Source organism: Nerophis ophidion, linkage group LG06 (genome assembly GCF_033978795.1).
Source record: "Nerophis ophidion isolate RoL-2023_Sa linkage group LG06, RoL_Noph_v1.0, whole genome shotgun sequence".
Taxonomy (NCBI): Eukaryota; Metazoa; Chordata; class Actinopteri; order Syngnathiformes; family Syngnathidae; genus Nerophis; species Nerophis ophidion.
Genome location: NC_084616.1, coordinates 638,384 through 663,830, shown reverse-complemented (window position 1 = coordinate 663,830; position 25,447 = coordinate 638,384). Strand labels below are relative to the sequence as shown.

Here is a 25,447-nt window from a genome sequence, read left to right as displayed (position 1 = left end):
AACAACACAAAGCAAACTTACCAAAATAGATCATGTGACCCCGTGACCTCTTTCATCCGGGGAAGAACACAAAACAAACTTACCAAAATAGATCATGTGACCCCGTGACCTCTTTCATCCGAGGAACAACACAAAACAAACTTACCAAAATAGATCATGTGACCCCGTGACCTCTTTCATCCGGGGAAGAACACAAAACAAACTTACCAAAATAGATCATGTGACCCCGTGACCTCTTTCATCCGAGGAACAACACAAAACAAACTTACCAAAATAGATCATGTGACCCCGTGACCTCTTTCATCCGGGGAAGAACACAAAACAAACTTACCAAAATAGATCACGTGACCCCGTGACCTCTTTCATCCGAGGAACAACACAAAACAAACTTACCAAAATAGATCATGTGACCCCGTGACCTCTTTCATCCGGGGAACAACACAAAACAAACTTACCAAAATAGATCATGTGACCCCGTGACCTCTTTCATCCGGGGAACAACACAAAACAAACTTACCAAAATAGATCACGTGACCCCGTGACCTCTTTCATCCGAGGAACAACACAAAACAAACTTACCAAAATAGATCACGTGACCCCGTGACCTCTTTCATCCGGGGAACAACACAAAACAAACTTACCAAAATAGATCATGTGACCCCGTGACCTCTTTCATCCGGGGAAGAACACAAAACAAACTTACCAAAATAGATCATGTGACCCCGTGACCTCTTTCATCCGGGGAAGAACACAAAACAAACTTACCAAAATAGATCATGTGACCCCGTGACCTCTTTCATCCGGGGAACAACACAAAACAAACTTACCAAAATAGATCATGTGACCCCGTGACCTCTTTCATCCGGGGAACAACACAAAACAAACTTACCAAAATAGATCATGTGACCCCGTGACCTCTTTCATCCGGGGAACAACACAAAACAAACTTACCAAAATAGATCATGTGACCCCGTGACCTCTTTCATCCGGGGAAGAACACAAAACAAACTTACCAAAATAGATCATGTGACCCCGTGACCTCTTTCATCCGGGGAAGAACACAAAACAAACTTACCAAAATAGATCATGTGACCCCGTGACCTCTTTCATCCGGGGAACAACACAAAACAAACTTACCAAAATAGATCATGTGACCCCGTGACCTCTTTCATCCGGGGAACAACACAAAACAAACTTACCAAAATAGATCATGTGACCCCGTGACCTCTTTCATCCGGGGAAGAACACAAAACAAACTTACCAAAATAGATCATGTGACCCCGTGACCTCTTTCATCCGGGGAACAACACAAAACAAACTTACCAAAATAGATCATGTGACCCCGTGACCTCTTTCATCCGGGGAACAACACAAAACAAACTTACCAAAATAGATCATGTGACCCCGTGACCTCTTTCATCCGGGGAAGAACACAAAACAAACTTACCAAAATAGATCATGTGACCCCGTGACCTCTTTCATCCGGGGAACAACACAAAACAAACTTACCAAAATAGATCATGTGACCCCGTGACCTCTTTCATCCGGGGAAGAACACAAAACAAACTTACCAAAATAGATCATGTGACCCCGTGACCTCTTTCATCCGGGGAACAACACAAAACAAACTTACCAAAATAGATCATGTGACCCCGTGACCTCTTTCATCCGGGGAACAACACAAAACAAACTTACCAAAATAGATCATGTGACCCCGTGACCTCTTTCATCCGGGGAAGAACACAAAACAAACTTACCAAAATAGATCATGTGACCCCGTGACCTCTTTCATCCGGGGAACAACACAAAACAAACTTACCAAAATAGATCATGTGACCCCGTGACCTCTTTCATCCGGGGAACAACACAAAACAAACTTACCAAAATAGATCATGTGACCCCGTGACCTCTTTCATCCGAGGAACAACACAAAACAAACTTACCAAAATAGATCATGTGACCCCGTGACCTCTTTCATCCGGGGAACAACACAAAACAAACTTACCAAAATAGATCACGTGACCCCGTGACCTCTTTCATCCGGGGAACAACACAAAGCAAACTTACCAAAATAGATCATGTGACGCCGTGACCTCTTTCATCCGGGGAAGAACACAAAACAAACTTACCAAAATAGATCATGTGACCCCGTGACCTCTTTCATCCGGGGAACAACACAAAACAAACTTACCAAAATAGATCATGTGACCCCGTGACCTCTTTCATCCGGGGAAGAACACAAAACAAACTTACCAAAATAGATCATGTGACCCCGTGACCTCTTTCATCCGGGGAACAACACAAAACAAACTTACCAAAATAGATCATGTGACCCCGTGACCTCTTTCATCCGGGGAACAACACAAAACAAACTTACCAAAATAGATCATGTGACCCCGTGACCTCTTTCATCCGGGGAACAACACAAAACTTACCAAAATAGATCATGTGACCCCGTGACCTCTTTCATCCGGGGAACAACACAAAACAAACTTACCAAAATAGATCATGTGACCCCGTGACCTCTTTCATCCGGGGAAGAACACAAAACAAACTTACCAAAATAGATCATGTGACCCCGTGACCTCTTTCATCCGGGGAAGAACACAAAACAAACTTACCAAAATAGATCATGTGACCCCGTGACCTCTTTCATCCGGGGAACAACACAAAACAAACTTACCAAAATAGATCATGTGACCCCGTGACCTCTTTCATCCGGGGAAGAACACAAAACAAACTTACCAAAATAGATCATGTGACCCCGTGACCTCTTTCATCCGGGGAACAACACAAAGCAAACTTACCAAAATAGATCACGTGACCCCGTGACCTCTTTCATCCGGGGAACAACACAAAACAAACTTACCAAAATAGATCATGTGACCCCGTGACCTCTTTCATCCGGGGAACAACACAAAACTTACCAAAATAGATCATGTGACCCCGTGACCTCTTTCATCCGGGGAACAACACAAAACAAACTTACCAAAATAGATCATGTGACCCTGTGACCTCTTTCATCCGGGGAAGAACACAAAACAAACTTACCAAAATAGATCATGTGACCCTGTGACCTCTTTCATCCGGGGAACAACACAAAACAAACTTACCAAAATAGATCACGTGACCCCGTGACCTCTTTCATCCGGGGAACAACACAAAACAAACTTACCAAAATAGATCATGTGACCCCGTGACCTCTTTCATCCGGGGAAGAACACAAAACAAACTTACCAAAATAGATCATGTGACCCCGTGACCTCTTTCATCCGGGGAACAACACAAAACAAACTTACCAAAATAGATCACGTGACCCCGTGACCTCTTTCATCCGAGGAACAACACAAAACAAACTTACCAAAATAGATCATGTGACCCTGTGACCTCTTTCATCCGGGGAAGAACACAAAACAAACTTACCAAAATAGATCCCGCGATCGCCGCACACAAACAGGAGGTCGTTGAGCAGGTCTGTGCCACAGCGGAGCTTGTTGGCCGCCTCCGAGTGTGCGGGCCACCCCACAAGACTCATCACGCACCACACCTGAGGAGCACACCAACACCTGCATCATCACCCACCTTTTGGATACAGCGGACATTTGATATCACACTACCTGTATCTGTATATGACCTCATCATTCAGTCCATTGACAAACCTTTCTTCATCTTATTGTATGATACATTTGATATCACACTACCTGTATCTGTATATGACATCATTCAGTCCATTGACAAACCTTTCTTCATTTTATTGTATGATACATTTGATATCAGACTACCTGTATATGACCTCATCATTCAGTCCATTGACAAACCTTTCTTCATCTTAATGTATGATACATTTGATATCACACCAACTGTATCTGTATATGACATCATTCAGTCCATTGACAAACCTTTCTTCATCTTATTGTATGATACATTTGATATCAGACTACCTGTATCTCTATATGACATCATTCAGTCCATTGACAAACCTTTCATCTTATTGTATGATACATTTGATATCAGACTACCTGTATATGACCTCATCATTCAGTCCATTGACAAACCTTTCTTCATCTTATTGTATGATACATTTGATATCACACTACCTGTATCTGTATATGACATCATTCAGTCCATTGACAAACCTTTCTTCATTTTATTGTATGATACATTTGATATCAGACTACCTGTATATGACCTCATCATTCAGTCCATTGACAAACCTTTCTTCATCTTAATGTATGATACATTTGATATCACACCAACTGTATCTGTATATGACATCATTCAGTCCATTGACAAACCTTTCTTCATCTTATTGTATGATACATTTGATATCAGACTACCTGTATCTCTATATGACATCATTCAGTCCATTGATAAACCTTTCATCTTATTGTATGATACATTTGATATCAGACTACCTGTATATGACCTCATCATTCAGTCCATTGACAAACCTTTCTTCATCTTATTGTATGATACATTTGATATCACACTACCTGTATCTGTATATGACATCATTCAGTCCATTGACAAACCTTTCTTCATTTTATTGTATGATACATTTGATATCAGACTACCTGTATATGACCTCATCATTCAGTCCATTGACAAACCTTTCTTCATCTTAATGTATGATACATTTGATATCACACCAACTGTATCTGTATATGACATCATTCAGTCCATTGACAAACCTTTCTTCATCTTATTGTATGATACATTTGATATCAGACTACCTGTATCTCTATATGACATCATTCAGTCCATTGACAAACCTTTCATCTTATTGTATGATACATTTGATATCAGACTACCTGTATATGACCTCATCATTCAGTCCATTGACAAACCTTTCTTCATCTTATTGTATGATACATTTGATATCACACTACCTGTATCTGTATATGACATCATTCAGTCCATTGACAAACCTTTCTTCATTTTATTGTATGATACATTTGATATCAGACTACCTGTATATGACCTCATCATTCAGTCCATTGACAAACCTTTCTTCATCTTAATGTATGATACATTTGATATCACACCAACTGTATCTGTATATGACATCATTCAGTCCATTGACAAACCTTTCTTCATCTTATTGTATGATACATTTGATATCAGACTACCTGTATCTCTATATGACATCATTCAGTCCATTGACAAACCTTTCATCTTATTGTATGATACATTTGATATCAGACTACCTGTATATGACCTCATCATTCAGTCCATTGACAAACCTTTCTTCATCTTATTGTATGATACATTTGATATCACACTACCTGTATCTGTATATGACATCATTCAGTCCATTGACAAACCTTTCTTCATTTTATTGTATGATACATTTGATATCAGACTACCTGTATATGACCTCATCATTCAGTCCATTGACAAACCTTTCTTCATCTTAATGTATGATACATTTGATATCACACCAACTGTATCTGTATATGACATCATTCAGTCCATTGACAAACCTTTCTTCATCTTATTGTATGATACATTTGATATCAGACTACCTGTATCTCTATATGACATCATTCAGTCCATTGATAAACCTTTCATCTTATTGTATGATACATTTGATATCACACTACCTGTATCTGTATATGACCTCATCATTCAGTCCATTGACAAACCTTTCTTCATTTTATTTGTATGATACATTTGATATCAGACTAGGTTTACAGTACACAGCAGGGCTCCAAAAGAGTTCCACTGAGGGCCAAACACTCATAAATCAAAGCATGCGGGGGCCATTTTTCTTTTTCAGAACAAATATCTTATATTTATTTATTTAAACTTTAGGGCTTCCCTCAAGTTTGGTACCAGGCACCCAAAAGGGTCTCAGTTGTAAAAATTGGAAAGAATAAGTCATTCATTTTTGTATTTTTTCATTCAACACCCAAATCTCTAGATCAACTTTTGTTGATATAAAGTTCATTTAAAAAAAATCTTATGTCATTTTTGTCAAAAGCCTGCTTTTTGTTTCTAAACACAACATTTATGTTAATATATATTTTCTCTTAAAATTGTCAAAGTGGAATTTAGGATTTTATGTAATTGGAGTTTTTTTTAAGTTAATAATTCATTGAAAAATATTTAGATTCAGTATTGTTTTTGAAGCAATGACAGTTTCCAAAAAGATCCCACTTGGACTCCACTTGGGGATCACTTGGGTCCCACTTGGGGATCACTTGGGTCCCACTTAGGTCCCACTTGGGGATCACTTGGGTCCCACTTGGGGATCACTTGGGTCCCACTTAGGTCCCACTTGGGGATCACTTGGGTCCCACTTGGGGATCACTTAGGTCCCACTTGGGGATCACTTGGGTCCCACTTGGGTCCCACTTGGGGATCACTTGGGTCCCACTTAGGTCCCACTTGGGGATCACTTGGGTCCCACTTGGGGATCACTTAGGTCCCACTTGGGGATCACTTGGGTCCCACTTGGGGATCACTTGGGGATCACTTGGGTCCCACTTGGGGATCACTTGGACCCCACTTGGGGATCACTTGGGTCCCACTTGGGGATCACTTGGGTCCCACTTGGGGTCCAACTAAGGTCCCACTTAGGGTCCCACATGGGGTCCAACTAAGGCCCCACTGTGGACCCACTTAGGTCTCACTTGGGTGCCACTTAGGTCCCACTTGGGTCCCCACTCAGTGTTTTAACGTTCAGCCATTCATTCTCCAGATCAACTTCAGGTTTATCTGGTGATAGAAAGTTCATTTTTACATTTTTTTGTTTTGCCGTTTTTGTCAAAACCCTTTTTTTGGTTGCAAAAAGACAAAATACTGTATTAAATATTTTCCCCAAAAACATTTCATCGCGGAATTTTGGATGTGAAGTAAATGGAGCTTTAATTTGGTCACTAAATTCTTTTAAAAAAATGATGTTAATTCATGATCATTTTTGACTGTTTAAAAAACAAAAAAAAACTTGGGGATCCATAAGGACTCATAAGTGTTTTTTTTTTTAACTTTCAACACTTAATTCTGAAGATCAACTTCAAACGTGAAATATTTATATAGCGCTTTTCTCTAGAGACTCATAGCGGTTTACATTGGGGGACTGTCCCTGGTTCAATCCCCACCTAGTACCGACCTCGTCACGTCTGTTGTGTCCTGAGCAAGACACTTCACCCTTGCTCCTGATGGGTGCTGGTTAGCGCCTTGCATGGCAGCTCCCTCCATCAGTGTGTGAATGTGGAAGTAGTGTCAAAGCGCTTTGAGTACCTTGAAGGTAGAAAAGCGCTATACAAGTACAACCCATTTATCATTTGAAAATCCAAGATCTCCATTTTGAAGTTCCATCAAGCAGTGTGGGGTCGAGTGTTTTGCCCAAGGACACCACGGCAGTGACTTGAAGGCAGAAGTGAGGATCGAACCTGGAACCCTCAAGTTGCTGGCATAGCCGCTCACAATCCTTCTATCCGTCAATCACAAGTTATTAATGGTTTTTCATGTTTTATGCGAAAGAAAACTGCTTTTTATCCCACAAACACAAAATGTGTAATATTTTACCTCGGAAATATTTTTAAGTGAAATATTTGATGTGAAGTAATTTAAACCTTGAATGGCTCAAATATTCATAACTGTGATTTTATTTCATTTTTATATTTTGAGCAATGACAGTTTTAAAGAAAAAAACGGTCAACGTTTTTGCTTTTTCTTTGTACATTTCACCTGTTTACTCTTTTATTCCACTTTTATAGTTCTTTTTAATAGTATTTGCTGTAAAATAAAGAGCCAAAGTGTTGATGAGCCTGCTATTCACACATAATACACACTGACTGGTATACACACATAATACACACTGACTGGTATACACTCATAATACACACTGACTGGTCTACACACATAATACACACTGACTGGTATACACATATAATACATACTGACTGGTATACACACATAACACACACTGCCTGGTATACACACATAATACACACTGACTGGTATACACACAATACACGCTGACTGGTATACACACATAATACACACTGACTGGTATACACACATAATTCACACTGACTGGTATACACACATAATACACACTGCCTGGTATACACACATAATACACACTGACTGGTATACACACATAATACACACTGCCTGGTATACACATAATACACACTGACTGGTACACACACATAATACACACTGACTGGTACACACACATAATACACAGACTGGTACACACACATTACACACTGACCGGTATACACACATAATACACACTGACTGGTATACACATAATACACACTGCCTGGTATACACACAATACACACTGACTGGTACACACACATAATACACACTGACTGGTACACACACACAATACACACTGACTGGTACACACACACAATACACACTGACTGGTATACACACATAATACACACTGACTGGCATACACACAATACACACTGGCTGGTATACACACATAATACACACTGACTGGTATACACACATAATACACACTGACTGGTATACACACATAATACACACTGACTGGTATACACACATAATACACACTGACTGGTATACACACATAATACACACTGACTGGTATACACACACACACACACTGACTGGTATACACACACACACACTGAGTGGTACACACACATAATACATACTGACTGACACACACACACACACACACACACACACACACACACACACACACACACACACACACACACACACACACACACACACACACACACACACACACAGTGGCATGTCAATAACTGTCAAGACTTTCCATAAACATTGAGATGAAAGGAAAAAAAAGTCTTTAAAGCCAGCCATGTTGACTTGAAAGAAAGTAAATGGGGGTCTTACCTTGAAAGGCCAGCATTTGGCGGGAGAAGCGTCCATGCTGACTTTGCACGCCGACTCTGCACACCTTGGCTATTATAGTGTGGAGGATGGCCTTCAAGTCTGACATCATTGCCTTATCAGAACATTCAGCTGCACTTCGTCTAAAAATGTTCCTACTTTCTTCGTCGCAGGCGATAAAACGCTGGATGCATTTGCTCCCTTTCTAAATTGATATTACAGTTCCAAAAGATCATCAAGGAGAACTATTTCTGTTTTCAGTTATATATATATACATACATATATATCCATCCATCCATCCATTTTCTAATATATATATATATATATATATATATATATATATGTATGTATGTATATGTATATATATATATATACATTTCATTTAGTAACATGTCTTTTAAGAGTAAAAATGCATTTATTTCAAAATGCATCATAACAAAAGCGGTAATATTAAAACAATGGTTAGATGTCGATAGTCCAACTCCTATTGATTGGTATACACACATTACACACTGACTGGTATACACCAATAATACACACTGACTGGTATACACACATAATACACACTGACTGGTATACACACATAATATACACCGACTGGTATACACACATAATACACACTGACTGGTATACACACAATACACACTGACTGCTACACACACATAATACACACTGACTGGTATACACACATAATACATACTGACCGGTATACACACATAATACATACTGACTGGTATATACACATAATACACACTGACCGGTATACACACATAATACACACTGACTGGTACACACACATAATACATACTGACAGGTATACACACATAATACATACTGACCGGTATACACACATAATACACACAGACTGGTACACACACATAATACACACTGACTGCTATACACACATAATACATACTGACCGGTATACACACATAATACACACTGACTGGTACACACACATAATACACACTGACTGGTACACACACATAATACACACTGACTGGTACACACACATAATACATACTGACCGGTATACACACACAATACACACTGCCTGCTATACACACATAATACACACTGACTGGTATACACACATAATACACACTGACTGCTATACACACATAATACACACTGCCTGGTATACACACATAATACACACATAATACATACTGACTGGTATACACACATAATACACACTGACCGGTATACACACATAATACATACTGACTGGTATACACACATAATACATACTGACTGCTATACACACATAATACATACTGACTGGTATACACACATAATACATACCGACTGGTATACACACATAATACATACTGACTGGTATACACACATAATACATACTGACTGGTATACACACACAATACATACTGACTGCTATACACACATAATACATACTGACTGGTATACACACATAATACACACTGACTGGTATACACACATGATATACACTGACTGGTATACACACATAATACATACTGACTGGTATACACACATAATACATACTGACTGGTATACACACATAATACACACTGACTGGTATACACACATAATACATACTGACTGGTATACACACATAATACATACTGACTGGTATACACACATAATACAGGTATACAAGGTGTCAAGGTTGGCAAGTATGCTGTAATGATGATGTAAATGTTCAACCACTGTGAAGTACATATATACACATCTCCTCTGTTATACACAGTGTCTTTACATGGCAAATAATGTACACATACATACATCAACAGCCGGCCTCCAAAGCTTTTCATTTGGCCCAGCAAAAACGCCCCAAATGGACTTGATGAAAGCATTCCAAACAGGTTTTCTGTGAATGACGCAGCAGAAGATGGCACTATCCACCCTGAAAACAATGTAAATAAACTGCAAAGGTCAACGTATTTAACAGCCACTGAACAACAAAGTATCAATGTATTGAAATTGCTAAATTTGTGATATCTTTTGTGTTGTTTTTGGCTGTTTAACTCTGGCCATCAAAACTGCTTAAACACATCCATCCATTTCCTACCGCTTATTCCCTTTTGGGGTCGCTGGCGCCTATCTCAGCTACAATCGGGCGGAAGGCGGTGTACACCCTGGACAAGTCGCCACCTCATCGTAGTGCTGAATTCCACCTGCAGAGGGGAATAAAACTACACCGTAGATTTAATTGTGTTGAGCCACAAGTGTGCGATGTCTGCTGTGTGTATGAACACTAAATCTTCTATTTTATTTTTGTAACATGCACCATGGATGTTATATGTCTGTGATGTTTCTATGTTTAGTCTTACAAACCAAAATAAAGAAATACAACTACAGAAAAAAATAATTTAAAAGAAGGGACAGTAATCATCAACACAACTTAGCTTCTGTTTCTTTCTGCAGTTAACTGTTTACCTGCACACAATGGAAACTAGTAGCGAGGGCAGAATAATACATTTATTGAGGGCGCAGTGTGAAAACTGATGTGTTTACTTTGTAAACAAGTAAACACAGTCTCAAAGAAATATAACCTATGAAGGAACTTTTTAAAGAAACATCAAATTTTTGATGTCCAGTCCCTGAGACCTTGGACTCTTTAAACTGCGGCCCTCTTTATTATGTACTTGAATTGCCTCGATATACATATAAATATATATATACACATACACACACATACGTATATATATATTGTAGAGGCTGCCCTTCCCAAGATGACCGCAAGGAGGCGGAGGATGCGGCGGAGCAGAGAGGCGGGGATTGCTGGGGGCGACCCGCCACAATTTGAATCAGGTGCGTGGCACACACACCTGAACACGATTAACTCATCTTTTCCTGCTGTATAAAAGGGGAGGAGGAGAGATCAAAAAAGAAGTTGGAGAGCCTGCAGGAGCGGATGAAGAGCGATCGGAGAGAGACGGAGAGGAGAGACTGAGCGCACGACAACGCGGCCGACTGAAGGAGAGCGAGGAGCGAGCAGCAGACAGAAAGGCTGAAAACCAACCCGGCAAGAGACGCGTTTATTGAAAAATAAAAGAGTCAAACCTGCTCAAAAGCATGTCCTTCCTTGGTGGTCTGCTGAACCCGAGCGACGACGGCTTAAGACTGTCACAACTGGGACCCAACTTGGTCGAATCACCGAAGGCGGGGGAGGACGATCCCCTGTAGGCCCTGATCGGCGCGCTCACACAGCTCGCAGAAGGCAGCCGTGAGAATTGCCGGCTCCTGCGAGCATTGGCGGACCAGACGGGCGGCGAATTGCCCCTCGAAGACAAAAAGGCAGACTGCGGTGCAGAGGAGGCGCCCCCCGCTGAGGAGACAGATGCACACCTGGTGGAGCATGCAACAGAAGAAGTGAATGAAGAGGAGGAGGAAGAGGAAGAACACAATGAAAAAGAAAAGGAGTATGATGATGATGAGGAAGACCATGATGAGGATGATGACGAAGAAGAGCATGGGGAGGATGAACCGGACAAGAAAATGACTGAAGAAGAAGTCAGGCTGGACGAAGAAGGGGATGAATTAGAGGATGAAGAAAAAAAAGATGAATCAGATGATGATGACAAAGAATCGGATGATGAAGAAGAAGAGGAGGAAGATGATGATGGTGAGGACGAGCCGGAGCATGATGATGAGGAGGATGAAGAGGTCAAGGAAGACAAAAAAAGGTCAAGGAGGACAAAGAAAAGAACAACAAAGAAGAAGACAAAGAAAAGGTCAAAGAGGAGGACGCGACAGAAGAAAAGACAGGTGGCCGCGGCAGTTTTTCCCCCCCAACTCCCTAAAAAAAAAGGGGGGGGGGGGGGGGGAGGAGTATGCTCAGCCGGACTGAAGCCCGGCTTGAGTTTGGCAATGGAGGACTGTGGAGAGGCGGCGCCAACGGGCCGACGGCGGGGCAGGGCCCAGTGACGGCAAGGAGGCAGAGGATGCGGCGGAGCAGAGAGGCGGGGCTTGCTGGGAGCGACGCCGCCACAATTTGAATCAGGAGCGTGGCACACACACCTGCACACAATTAACTCATCTCCTCCTGCTGTATATATATATGTATACATATATATACATACATGTATATATATATATATACACATATATATTCATATACATATGTGTATATGTACACATACATATGTGTATATACATATATGCGTATATATGTATATGTTTATATATACATATATATGCGTATATATGTATATGTTTATATATATATATATATATATATCCAAACACACACACACACACACACACTTAAAGGATGTTGAATAGGTTAATCCATCAGTTTTCCACACCGCTTGTCCACATTTGGGTCACGGGTGATCTGGAGCCTATCCCAGGTGACTTCATCCTAGTCACTGCCGTTGTGTCCTTGGGCAAGACACTACCCACCTGCTCCCAGTGCCACCCACACTGGTTTAAAAATGTAACTTAGATATTGGGTTTCACTATGTAAAGCGCTTTGAGTCGCTAGAGAAAAGCGCTATATAAATATAATTCACTTCACTTCAGGTGAAAGGCAGAGACCACCCTGGTCGCCAGCCAATCACAAGACACATGTCATTCACATTCACACTTATGGACAGGAATTTAGAATACCTGTGCATTCCAAACATCCCAAGAGCTTACTTGTATAATATGCAGGATCATTCGGGCCACAAAAACTGCTCATGGCCAACAAGCATAAAGTGTCATTTCTGCACTTTAGATGATCACATCTTATTCCAAACTGATTTGGGTTGGGGTCTAATCATTACACATCTGCACTTAAGATGATCATATCTTATTCCAAAGTGATTTAGGTTGGGGTCTGATCACATCTTATTCCCAAGTGATTTAGGTTGGGGTCTGATCACTACACATCCACCAATATGGCCCCCTTGTGGTGGCAAATGGTAACAAACCTAAGTTCCTTCCACATGCTTAAATCTTCCTGACATTTTTAATGGTGGGTTGGACTGTAGCCTTTCAACACTTGAATGTGATTAGTTGCTTAGGAAAAACCATGCAGTTTTCCTCAGCCTGAAAGAGGGTTCACTTAGTGGCACACAGGCTGCTGAGCTTCTCTTTCAATGTTGCCTTCATCCGAGCAATCTTTTCCTGTTGCTCCAGCTCTTTAAAGTCAAAGTCGTCTTTGGGAGTTGAGCAAAAGTCTGAATGCGGAGACTCGTTGGTAAGCCACTTATAGCGGTCGGGTGGATGAACTTCTTGCGGTTCATAGGTCATGACAGAATGAGCCTGTTCCAAATGGCTTTGGTTGTCATTGAAATGTTCCACTTGGTCCTGGGGTGCAGCGAGCTGCTCATCCAGCTGCAAAACAAAACAGACGCACGTCACTTCACGGGAAGTAAGCAGCCAAAACTCTAAACTTGTCCTTAGTCATTTGTTCCAAAGGGTTAGACAAAAAACTAACAGTACGGGAGCCCACAATATTTGTGCAATGAGAAATAATGTCAAACATTTGAATAAAGAACAATTGTAGTGCAGGTCAAAATATCAATGACAAAACAGTGGCCAGCAAATAGGAACGGCCATGAAATCTGGCACAGCTTTGGCGATGACCCAAACCAGCTGGTCTTACTAAATGTACACACACAAAAAATAAAACCTCTATGAGAAGTTTTGGATGTCACCATGCTTGCTACTTTTTATTTGTCACTGCTCTATTATGCCTAATCAATAATCACCCAAGTCAATTGAAAAAAGAACAGCATAGCTAATTTCTGCATCGATGTAACCGCAGACAGAGTCACGGATTTGGCCAATAAAAAGAAAAGGGCTGTTAAACACAGAATATCAGGGAGAGTGACATAAATGTGAGTGAAATTATGTCATTGTACGGAGAAGAAACATTTAATTGGTGAAAATGATGTGTCCGATAGCACTGATTCATCCAACCGCAACATGCTGAAGCAAACAACGCCTGAAACAGCCAAGCTAATGCTAACAAAAACAATCCATACACATTTCATCTGCTTGTGAAAGACATCAGCGATAAAAAAATTCATGTACAAACAGTGGTTGCAACTTCTCCCTTTAAAATATTAGCTTGGTGCGCCACATCCGGTCTAACTGTGCTAACAAAATAAAGGTAGCAAAAAAGTACCTTGCACAAGCGTAATGTGTTTTCAACCCTTATTGATACATTTACACAATTATGTTTTGACTTTAAATACTTCTCAAAATTGTCCAAAGATATATTGTACCAAGAAATGTGAGGACTCTTTTTCATATAATTCACAAACATTTTTTGGACACATTAAGCACACATTCTAGTGTGATACATTAAGTGTAAAAGGTCAAAAAATAAATTAAAAACAATTAAAAAGAAAAACTGAATTGTATGGTTTTATACTGCTATTATTATTTAAATTTACTGTTATTGCTATTACTATTATTTGTTGTGGTTTATTCCTTAATAATATGTATCCAGGGTTTTAAAACTAATTTTAAAGTAGAGTTTTGGTGGTACAATACTAATGTTTTCAAATCACTAATCGTGATTACAATATAAATCAATTTCGCCGTAATGGTCTAGCTGTACTTCCGAGTAAACGAACACAAAGATATAAAACACACGACTCGTTATTAGATACATTTTTTGATGATCCAAACGTCTTCATGCTTACCTTCTTCTGGTCCTCATCTGGTGATGCTGAATGAGGGATGGGCTCCCGGGCTTCACATGTCCCCTGTCGGCCTGGTGTAGGGACCCTCATCATCAGGTAAATTTGTTGCTTGTAGATGATGATGGCATCCTCAGATGTGTGAGGTGCCTTCTCGAAGTGAAACAAGAGGGGGGTACGAGGGCGGCAGGTCCCCGACATATTGTCCCTCAAAACGTTATACGCTTCCAAACTAGACGAGGTTGAGGAGATTTTCAAGGGACTCTGGGAAAGCTGGAACTCAGCAGTGAGCAGTGAGCGGGCGTTGTGTGTCGCTGAGCTTCGCAAGACTGCTGGACAGATCCATATGCCTTGTGGGGAATCTGCAAGTACCTTCACGCAATTAGGGTCCACGGCGGGGAGGCCCAGTCCTCTCACCACTGAGGGTGGTAAACTCCAAATTGCTACGTTCTTTATTTGAGCCTCTTCTGGGATGTATATCTCTAATCCATCTAGGGCGTTCATCTTTCCTGAGGACACAGACAGTTCATCAGCTTGTCATAACTCATAATGTCAAAACACTCCCGATGTTACATAGTCTGACAATAATTAAGGAAAAATAATCAATCACCATTTTAGAGTTCAACCTGAAGAGCTACGTGCACTTTTGAGTTTCCTTATCAGATTATTTCTAGCGGAGGTCTTTGCTTTTTGACATTCTGTGGTTGAGACACACTCATAAATGACTTCAGGTACCAGTACAGCGGAAAAACAAGTTGCCTCTATATTGAAGTTATTATTGTATATATCTGATTTATGACACTTCCAAAGTTTGCGGATAATTACATATGATCAAAATAGTATCAATCTCACCTAGATTCCTTTGCCATTTTGAGAGAGAACGAGGAAGCTAGTCACGTGATCGCGTGACCTAGGAGGAACCACAGATCCCTTCCCCATCAACAACAACATGCTAATCAAACAGACTTTGTGACAGGCAACAATTACTTTGGGAACAATTATGATCCAGAACCTTATATTTTTGAGCCCGAACACAAAGAGGAAGAGCAATACATTTTAGAAGCAGAGTGATGGATGCAGTTTCATTGTGACACTAGCATCCGCAGCATTGCTAGCTGCTAAACATACAAACTAACCAGAATAAAACAATCACTTAATGTAATATTTCCACTCTCGGTGGGACGCAGACCGACGGCACACTCACATACTCTCTTTTAGATGAAGATTCACTCACAATCCTCATGAAGGGTTAAACTAACTGCAACAAGCGTCGTTTTGTGTCCTTTTCGCCACATCAGGGATGTGAAAGTCAAAATGCCTGTCAATCCATGGCCACAAGTGTCTACTAGCAGGTGAGAGATATGTAAAATATAATCTAGAATTGACTTTTAATACGTTTGAGACCATTCAGAAGCAGCCGTCGGCTGAGTGTGTCAACTATAGCAGTGAGCTAATGTTAGCTCACTGCTACCAAAAGATTGTCTGCGTTGGCGCTTATAATAACAATATCACTAATATTTGGCTCATTTTCAGGTAACGACATGTCAGTGGAATATTGTTGGCAGTTTCTGGATGTTTTAGAGCAGGGGTCACCAACGTGGTGCCCGTAAGGACCAGATGAGTCGCCCGCTGGCCTGTTCTGAAAAAAGCTCAAATAGCAGCACTACCAGTGAGCTGTCTCTATTTTTTAAATTCTATTTATTTACTAGCAAGCTGGTCTCGCTTTACTCGATATTTTTATTTCTAAGAGAGACAAAACTCAAATAGAATTTGAAAATCCCCAAAAATATTTTAGAGACTTGGTCTTCACTTGTTTAAATAATTTAATTTATTTTTTTACTTTGCTTCTTATAACTTTCAGAAAGACAATTTTAGAGAAAAAATTAAAACTTAAAAATAATTTTAGGATTTTTAAACACACACAGTATACCTTTTTACCTTTTAAATTCCTTCCTCTTCTTTACTGACAATTTAAATCAATGTTCAAGTAATTTTTCTATTTTTTATCGTAAAGAATAACAAATAGATTTTAATTCAATTCTTCATTTTAGCTTCTGTTTTTCGCCGAAGAATATTTGTGAAATATTTCTTCAAACTTATTATGATTAAAATAAAATAAAAATATTCTGGTAAATCTAGAAAATCTTTAGAATCAAATTTAAATTTTATTTCAAAGTCTTTTGAATTTCTTTTAAAAATTTTGTTCTGGAAAATCTAGAAGAAATAAGGATTTGTCTTTGTTAGAAATACAGCTTGGTCCAATTTGTTATATATTCTAACAAAGTGCAGATTGGATTTTAACCTATTTAAAACATGTCATCAAAATTCTAAAATTAATCTTAATCAGGAAAAATTACTAATTATGTTCCATAAATTATTTTTAAATTTTTTTCAAAAAGATTCGAATTAGCTAGTTTTTCTCTTCTTTTTATCGGTTGAATTTTGAATTTTAAAAGAGATAAACTACTTTTCAAAATGTAATTTTCATTTTTTTCCTGTTTTCTCCACTTTTAAACCGTTCAATTAAGTGTTTTTTTTCATTCATTTATTCTCTACAAAAAAACTTGCGTAAAAGGGAAAAAAAAGGGATAACGGAATGACAAACAGATATACCAATTTTTTTTTATATATTATATATACATAGTTTTGTTTATTAAAGATAAATTGAGCAAATTGGCTATTTTTGGCAATTTATTTAAGTGTGTATCAAACTGGTAGCCCTTTGCATTAATCAGTACCCAAAAAGTAGCTCTTGGTTTCAAAGAGGTTGGTGACCCCTGTTTTAGAGTATATTGAGAGGACCCCCCATCTGTTGACTCAATTGTTAACTATTTATTTACGATTTAAAACGCATAAAAGAGCCAAACATACGTGTTCATGTCTTACATAAAAATTGTGAATGATGAACAGCGCATCTCTTTCCAATTGTTGCATATTTCCAGTATGACTGACCTGACAACATGGTGCGAGTATTTCCAGTATGACTGACCTGACAACATGGTGCGAGTATTTCCAGTATGACTGACCTGACAACATGGTGAGAGTATTTCCAGTATGACTGACCTGACAACATGATGAGAGTATTTCCAGTATGACTGACCTGACAACATGATGAGAGTATTTCCAGTATGACTGACCTGACAACATGGTGAGAGTATTTCCAGTATGACTGACCTGACAACATGATGAGAGTATTTCCAGTATGACTGACCTGACAACATGGTGAGAGTATTTCCAGTATGACTGACCTGACAACATGGTGAGAGTATTTCCAGTATGACTGAGCTGACAACATGGTGAGAGTATTTCCAGTATGACTGAGCTGACAACATGATGAGAGTATTTCCAGTATGACTGACCTGACAACATGGTGAGAGTATTTCCAGTATGACTGACCTGACAACATGGTGAGAGTATTTCCAGTATGACTGACCTGACAACATGGTGAGAGTATTTCCAGTATGACTGAGCTGACAACATGGTGAGAGTATTTCCAGTATGACTGACCTGACAACATGGTGCGAGTATTTCCAGTATGACTGAGCTGACAACATGGTGCGAGTATTTCCAGTATGACTGACCTGACAACATGGTGCGAGTATTTCCAGTATGACTGACCTGACAACATGGTGAGAGTATTTCCAATATGACTGACCTGACAACATGGTGAGAGTATTTCCAGTATGACTGACCTGACAACATGGTGAGAGTATTTCCAGTATGACTGACCTGACAACATGGTGAGAGTATTTCCAGTATGACTGAGCTGACAACATGGTGCGAGTATTTCCAGTATGACTGACCTGACAACATGGTGAGAGTATTTCCAGTATGACTGACCTGACAACATGGTGAGAGTATTTCCAGTATGACTGACCTGACAACATGGTGAGAGTATTTCCAGTATGACTGACCTGACAACATGGTGAGAGTATTTCCAGTATGACTGACCTGACAACATGGTGAGAGTATTTCCAGTATGACTGACCTGACAACATGGTGGGAGTATTTCCAGTATGACTGACCTGACAACATGGTGAGAGTATTTCCAGTATGACTGACCTGACAACATGGTGAGAGTATTTCCAGTATGACTGACCTGACAACATGGTGGGAGTATTTCCAGTATGACTGACCTGACAACATGGTGAGAGTATTTCCAGTATGACTGACCTGACAACATGGTGAGAGTATTTCCAGTATGACTGAGCTGACAACATGGTGAGAGTATTTCCAGTATGACTGACCTGACAACATGGTGAGAGTATTTCCAGTATGACTGACCTGACAACATGGTGGGAGTATTTCCAGTATGACTGACCTGACAACATGGTGAGAGTATTTCCAGTATGACTGACCTGACAACATGGTGAGAGTATTTCCAGTATGACTGACCTGACAACATGGTGAGAGTATTTCCAGTATGACTGACCTGACAACATGATGAGAGTATTTCCAGTATGACTGACCTGACAACATGGTGGGAGTATTTCCAGTATGACTGACCTGACAACATGGTGAGAGTATTTCCAGTATGACTGACCTGACAACATGGTGAGAGTATTTCCAGTATGACTGACCTGACAACATGATGAGAGTATTTCCAGTATGACTGACCTGACAACATGGTGAGAGTATTTCCAGTATGACTGAGCTGACAACATGGTGAGAATATTTCCAGTATGACTGAGCTGACAACATGGTGAGAGTATTTCCAGTATGACTGAGCTGACAACATGGTGAGAGTATTTCCAGTATGACTGACCTGACAACATGGTGAGAGTATTTCCAGTATGACTGACCTGACAACATGGTGAGAGTATTTCCAGTATGACTGACCTGACAACATGGTGAGAGTATTTCCAGTATGACTGACCTGACAACATGGTGAGAGTATTTCCAGTATGACTGACCTGACAACATGGTGAGAGTATTTCCAGTATGACTGACCTGACAACATGGTGACTGAATTGGTGGCATTTTGTGACATTTTAGATGGTATTTTCAAATACTTTTCGGACTGTAAATACAATTTGATAAGGTTTAATGGATACGATGACACACAACAAACATATATAGTAAACTTGTTTTTCCACAATACTGCTACTTTAATATTAAGTTTCGACCTAAGTGGTTTATTTACGAATTAGAATGCATAAAGAAAGAAAATATATGTCTGACATAAGGATTGTGAATGATTGCCGAAATTCCCCCAAAATACAGTTCACCTTTAAGTGTTAATTTCTTAGGTGTAAATTTCGACTAAGATTAATAATCTGTTTCTAAAACATATCTAAATATAACCATTGTCCACCTCAGATGTTGTTGATAGAAAAAGGTAATTCATGTCATAAAAACAACAACATTGCTGTTATTTTCCTACCAATAGTTCACTTTTCGTTCACATTTACTGGCAAATATTGGACTAATAACAGACTAACACGTTACTAAATATTAGACTGATAACGGACTAACACGTTACTAAATATTAGACTAAAAACGGACTAACACGTTAGTAAATATTAGACTAATAACGGACTGTTACTAAATATTAGACTAATAACGGACTAACACTTTACTAAATATTAGACTAACAACGAACTAGCACGTTACTAAATATTAGACTAACAATGGACTAACAAGTTACTAAATATTAGACTAACAACGAACTAACACGTTACTAAATATTAGACTAACAATGGACTAACAAGTTACTAAATATTAGACTGATAACTGACTAACACGTTACTAATTATTAGACTAACACGTTACTAAATAGACTAATAACGGACTAACACATTATTAAATATTAGACTAACACGTTATTAAATATTAGATTAATAACGGACTAACACGTTATTAAATATTAGACTAATAACGGACTAACACGTTATTAAATATTAGACTAATAACGGACTAACACATTATTAAATATTGGACTAACACGTTATTAAATATTAGACTAATAACGGACTAACACGTTACTAAATGTTAGACTAACACATTACTAAATATTAGACTAATAACAGTCTAACACGTTACTAAATATTAGACTAACACGTTATTAAATATTAGACTAATAACAGACTAACACGTTACTAAATATTAGACTAACACGTTATTAAATATTAGACTAATAACAGACTAACACGTTACTAAATATTAGACTAACACGTTATTAAATATTAGACTAATAACAGACTAACACGTTACTAAATATTAGACTAACACGTTATTAAATATTAGACTAATAACAGACTAACACGTTACTAAATATTAGACTAACACGTTATTAAATATTAGACTAATAACAGACTAACACGTTACTAAATATTAGACTAAGACGTTATTAAATATTAGACTAATAAGGGACTAACACGTTACTAAATATTAGACTAACACGTTATTAAATATTAGACTAATAAGTGACTAACACGTTACTTAGGTTTTCACTTCTTGAGTTAGTCGTATACATGGTGAATAAAAGTTACACTCCGTTCAATGTTTAAGATGAAATGGATTTCATTAATTAGAGCGTTATTGTCTTTTGGACATGTTACTTTTGTAAACTAAGTAGTGGAATAACTTTCTAACCAACTTAGTTTGACACGTTTATTCGCACTTGAAAATGTATTTAGTCAGTCGGTGAAAAAGTCATTTAACGTCTGTCAAATGTTTTGTGGCAACGTCATTATTAAAGAAGGGTAAATAAAAGAAAGAAAAGGTCATTAAAAGAAAAAGAAAGGTATTTAAAAGAAAAGAAGGGTCATGAAAAGAAAGAAAAGATGATTAAAAGACGACCTACCTTTCTTGCTGTTGTGTGCTTCTCGGCGGCATTCTTGCTCGCACTTCCGCTTCCGGTGATAGTATTTGAATATATTTCAGTCTGTAGTTTTACCAAACAATTATTCACACTGTTGTGCGTCCTCGTTTATAATTCTTATATTTCCAGTTCAAGTTCTCCCTTCTTAACAACCAAAGCAATTCTCACGACAAACGCCGTCAAAAATCTTACAGCAGAAACCGGAAGTGCAGATTGTCGTGTGACGCTATGGCGAAAAGTCAACATTTGATTACAATAAGTTAACTCCTAAAACTATCTTTTACGTGACAGAGCAAACATTAACTTATCAGCATATTTCTTTTATTTGTTATACTTCAATTAAATAATACATTCTTCAAGAACATATCTGGTCACTGCTGGTTGTACACACACACATATATATATATATATATATATATATATATATATATATATATATATATATACAGACGTGGGTAGTAACGCGCTACATTTACTCCGTTACATCTACTTGAGTAACTTTTGGGATAAATTGTACTTCTAAGAGTAGTTTTTATGCAACATACTTTTACTTTTATGTGAGTATATTTATAAAGAAGAAACGCTACTTTTACTCCGCTCCATTTATCTACAATCAGCTCGTTACTCGCTACTTTTTTTTTATCGATCTGTTAATGCACGTTTTGTTTGTTTTGATTTTGTCAGACACGCATTCAAAGTAGGAACTACGCATGCCTGCGTTTCACCAATCAAATGCAGTCACTGGTGACGTTGGACCAATCAAAACAAAACCAGGCGGTCACGTGACCGCCACACGTCGAATCCGACCTAAAAAAGTTGAAAAACTTATTGGGGTGTTAGCATTTAGTGGTCAATTGTGCAGAATATGTACTGTACTGTGCACTCTACTAATAAAAGTTTCAATCAATCGATAACAAGTGTAAAGGAAAAAAGACACTTTTTATTTCAACCGTACTTCCCGTCAAAAGCCTAAAGACTGATCGCACAGTTCCTGTCTTCACAATAAAAGCGCCGCTTCATCGCGCCTGCGTTAACAAAATAAGAGTCTCCGAAAGCCAGCGCAAACAAGCGAGCAAGCTACGGAGTTTGCCGCCAATGTATTTCTTGTAAAGTGTATAAAAACGAATATGGAAGCTGGACAAATAAGGTGCCAAAAACCAACGACTTTCATGTGGTATTAGACAGAAAAGAGGAACTTTTTTTCTCCTCCATCTGAAAATGTGGACATTATCAGCACTATACTGTCTGATTCCAATCAATGCAAGTCATCGGAATCCAGTAATACACCAACTTATATTCTAGTCTTCATGAAAGATAAGAATCTATGTGTTAAACATGCATGTATATTCATTAAAACACCTTTAACATTTCAACAAAAACGGCAATATAAAAAACTATAAATTATATACTGTATATATATATATATATATACATATATATACTGTATATATATATATATGATATGATATGTGTGTGTATGTATATATGAGGTAGATCACCTCGACTTGGTCATTTATTAAGTAATTGATTAACGTTGAAAAACGTATTGGGGTGTTACCATTTAGTGGTCAATTGTACGGAATATGTACTGTACTGTACAATCTACTAATACAAGTTCCAATCAATCAATCAATCAATCAATAAATGCCTACTGAGCCTATGGTGCTGTTAAGTTATTGTGGCTCAATTTGCCTTAATTTTTTTATTTTATTATATTTTTATTTAATATATTATTGTTTTAGATGCTTAAGAGATGTTCCTGACTCTGAATTTGCTCATTGCTATTTTTATGTTTTTGTGCATTATTTGTTGCCGTAATCAGGTTACTCATCAGTTACTCAGTACTTGAGTAGTTTTTTCACAACATACTTTTTACTTTTACTCAAGTAAATATTTGGGTGACTACTCCTTACTTCTACTTGAGTAATAAATCTCTAAAGTAACAGTACTCTTACTTGAGTACAATTTCTGGCTACTCTACCCACCTCTGTGTGTGTGTGTATATATATATATATATATATATATGTGTGTGTGTGTATATATTTGTCCATATATATGTACACACACATATACATATATGTACAAACACATATAGACACACATATACATATATATATATATATATATATATATGTGTGTGTGTACATATTTGTCCATATATATGTACACACACATATACATATATGTACAAACACATATACACACACATAAACATATACATATATATATATATATATATCCTTCCAAGTCACACCTCCACTGTTTCAATGTCCAATTGGTGATGACTGAAGTGCTAATATCAACCAAATCTCCTCATCCCACCCCCCGAATTGTAAATAATTCAATATATATACTCTGATGATAATTAACTTGTGTGATGACTGTATTATAACTATGTATATACATTTTTATCTTATTTTTAGCTAAGTACCGTGTGACTTGTTGAAGGGTGGACTAGCAAAGTAAGATTTTCATTGTACGGCAAACTGTTTAACTGTGCATATGACAATAAACAATCTTGAATCTTATGCTGACAGTATATAGTTGTATTTGTACCATGAATTGATGAAGGTGGACCCCGACTTAAAGAAGTTGTAAAACTTATTGGGGTGTTACCATTTAGTGGTCAATTGTACATAATATGTACTCTACTGTGCAATCTACTAATACAAGTTTCAATCAATCAATCAATCAATCAATCAATCAAAACGAGATTTATGGATCATTGAGGAGAGCCCGATTTTGAGGAGCCGTTCCTTTCAAAGAGCCGTTCAAAAGACTGGCTCGTTTATTCAAAGAAGCAATCACTGATGCGATAAAGTTGTGGATCAGAATAAAGTATCACATTGGTGGGAATTATTCTGAAATATTGATTATTTTATTTTTTGTGTTTTCTCATTTCAGAAATTGGTAGCATATCCCTCTGCTTTGACAGTAACAGCAGTTTAACTATATGGAAAAAATACATTCAAAAAGTAAAAGTAAGAATAACACACTAAAATCCATCCATCCATTTTCTACCGTGCCTATCTCAGCTACAACCGGGTGGAAGGCGGTGTACACCCTGGACAAGTCGGCACCTCATCACAGGGCCAACACAGATAGACAGACAACATTCACACACTAGGGACCATTTAGTGTTGCCAATCAACCTATC

At 38.3% G+C, this 25,447-nt stretch overlaps 1 protein-coding gene across 4 annotated transcripts in view; it reads right to left on the bottom strand.

Annotated features, from left to right (window-relative positions):
* The window catches only part of LOC133554025 (integumentary mucin A.1-like), a 76,013-nt gene extending 53,540 nt beyond the window's left edge, over positions 1–22,473 (bottom strand). Inside the window, exons 1-6 of one of the 4 annotated variants that reach the window (XM_061902355.1) lie at positions 22,273–22,473; positions 15,471–15,976; positions 11,893–14,151; positions 10,898–11,003; positions 10,612–10,732; positions 3,424–3,547 (exon numbers count right to left, since the gene is read on the bottom strand). In XM_061902355.1, the coding sequence (XP_061758339.1) occupies positions 3,424–3,535 (112 nt within the window). In that variant the 5' untranslated portion in view covers positions 3,536–3,547; positions 10,612–10,732; positions 10,898–11,003; ... (1 more) ...; positions 15,471–15,976; positions 22,273–22,473. Of the gene's footprint in view, positions 1–3,423; positions 3,548–8,853; positions 9,141–9,245; positions 10,733–10,897; positions 11,004–11,701; positions 14,152–15,470; positions 15,977–22,272 lie in introns of those variants that run through there. The other 3 variants (XR_009807048.1, XM_061902353.1, XM_061902354.1) reach the window with 3 other exon arrangements.
* Between the last annotated feature and the right edge of the window lie 2,974 nt (positions 22,474–25,447).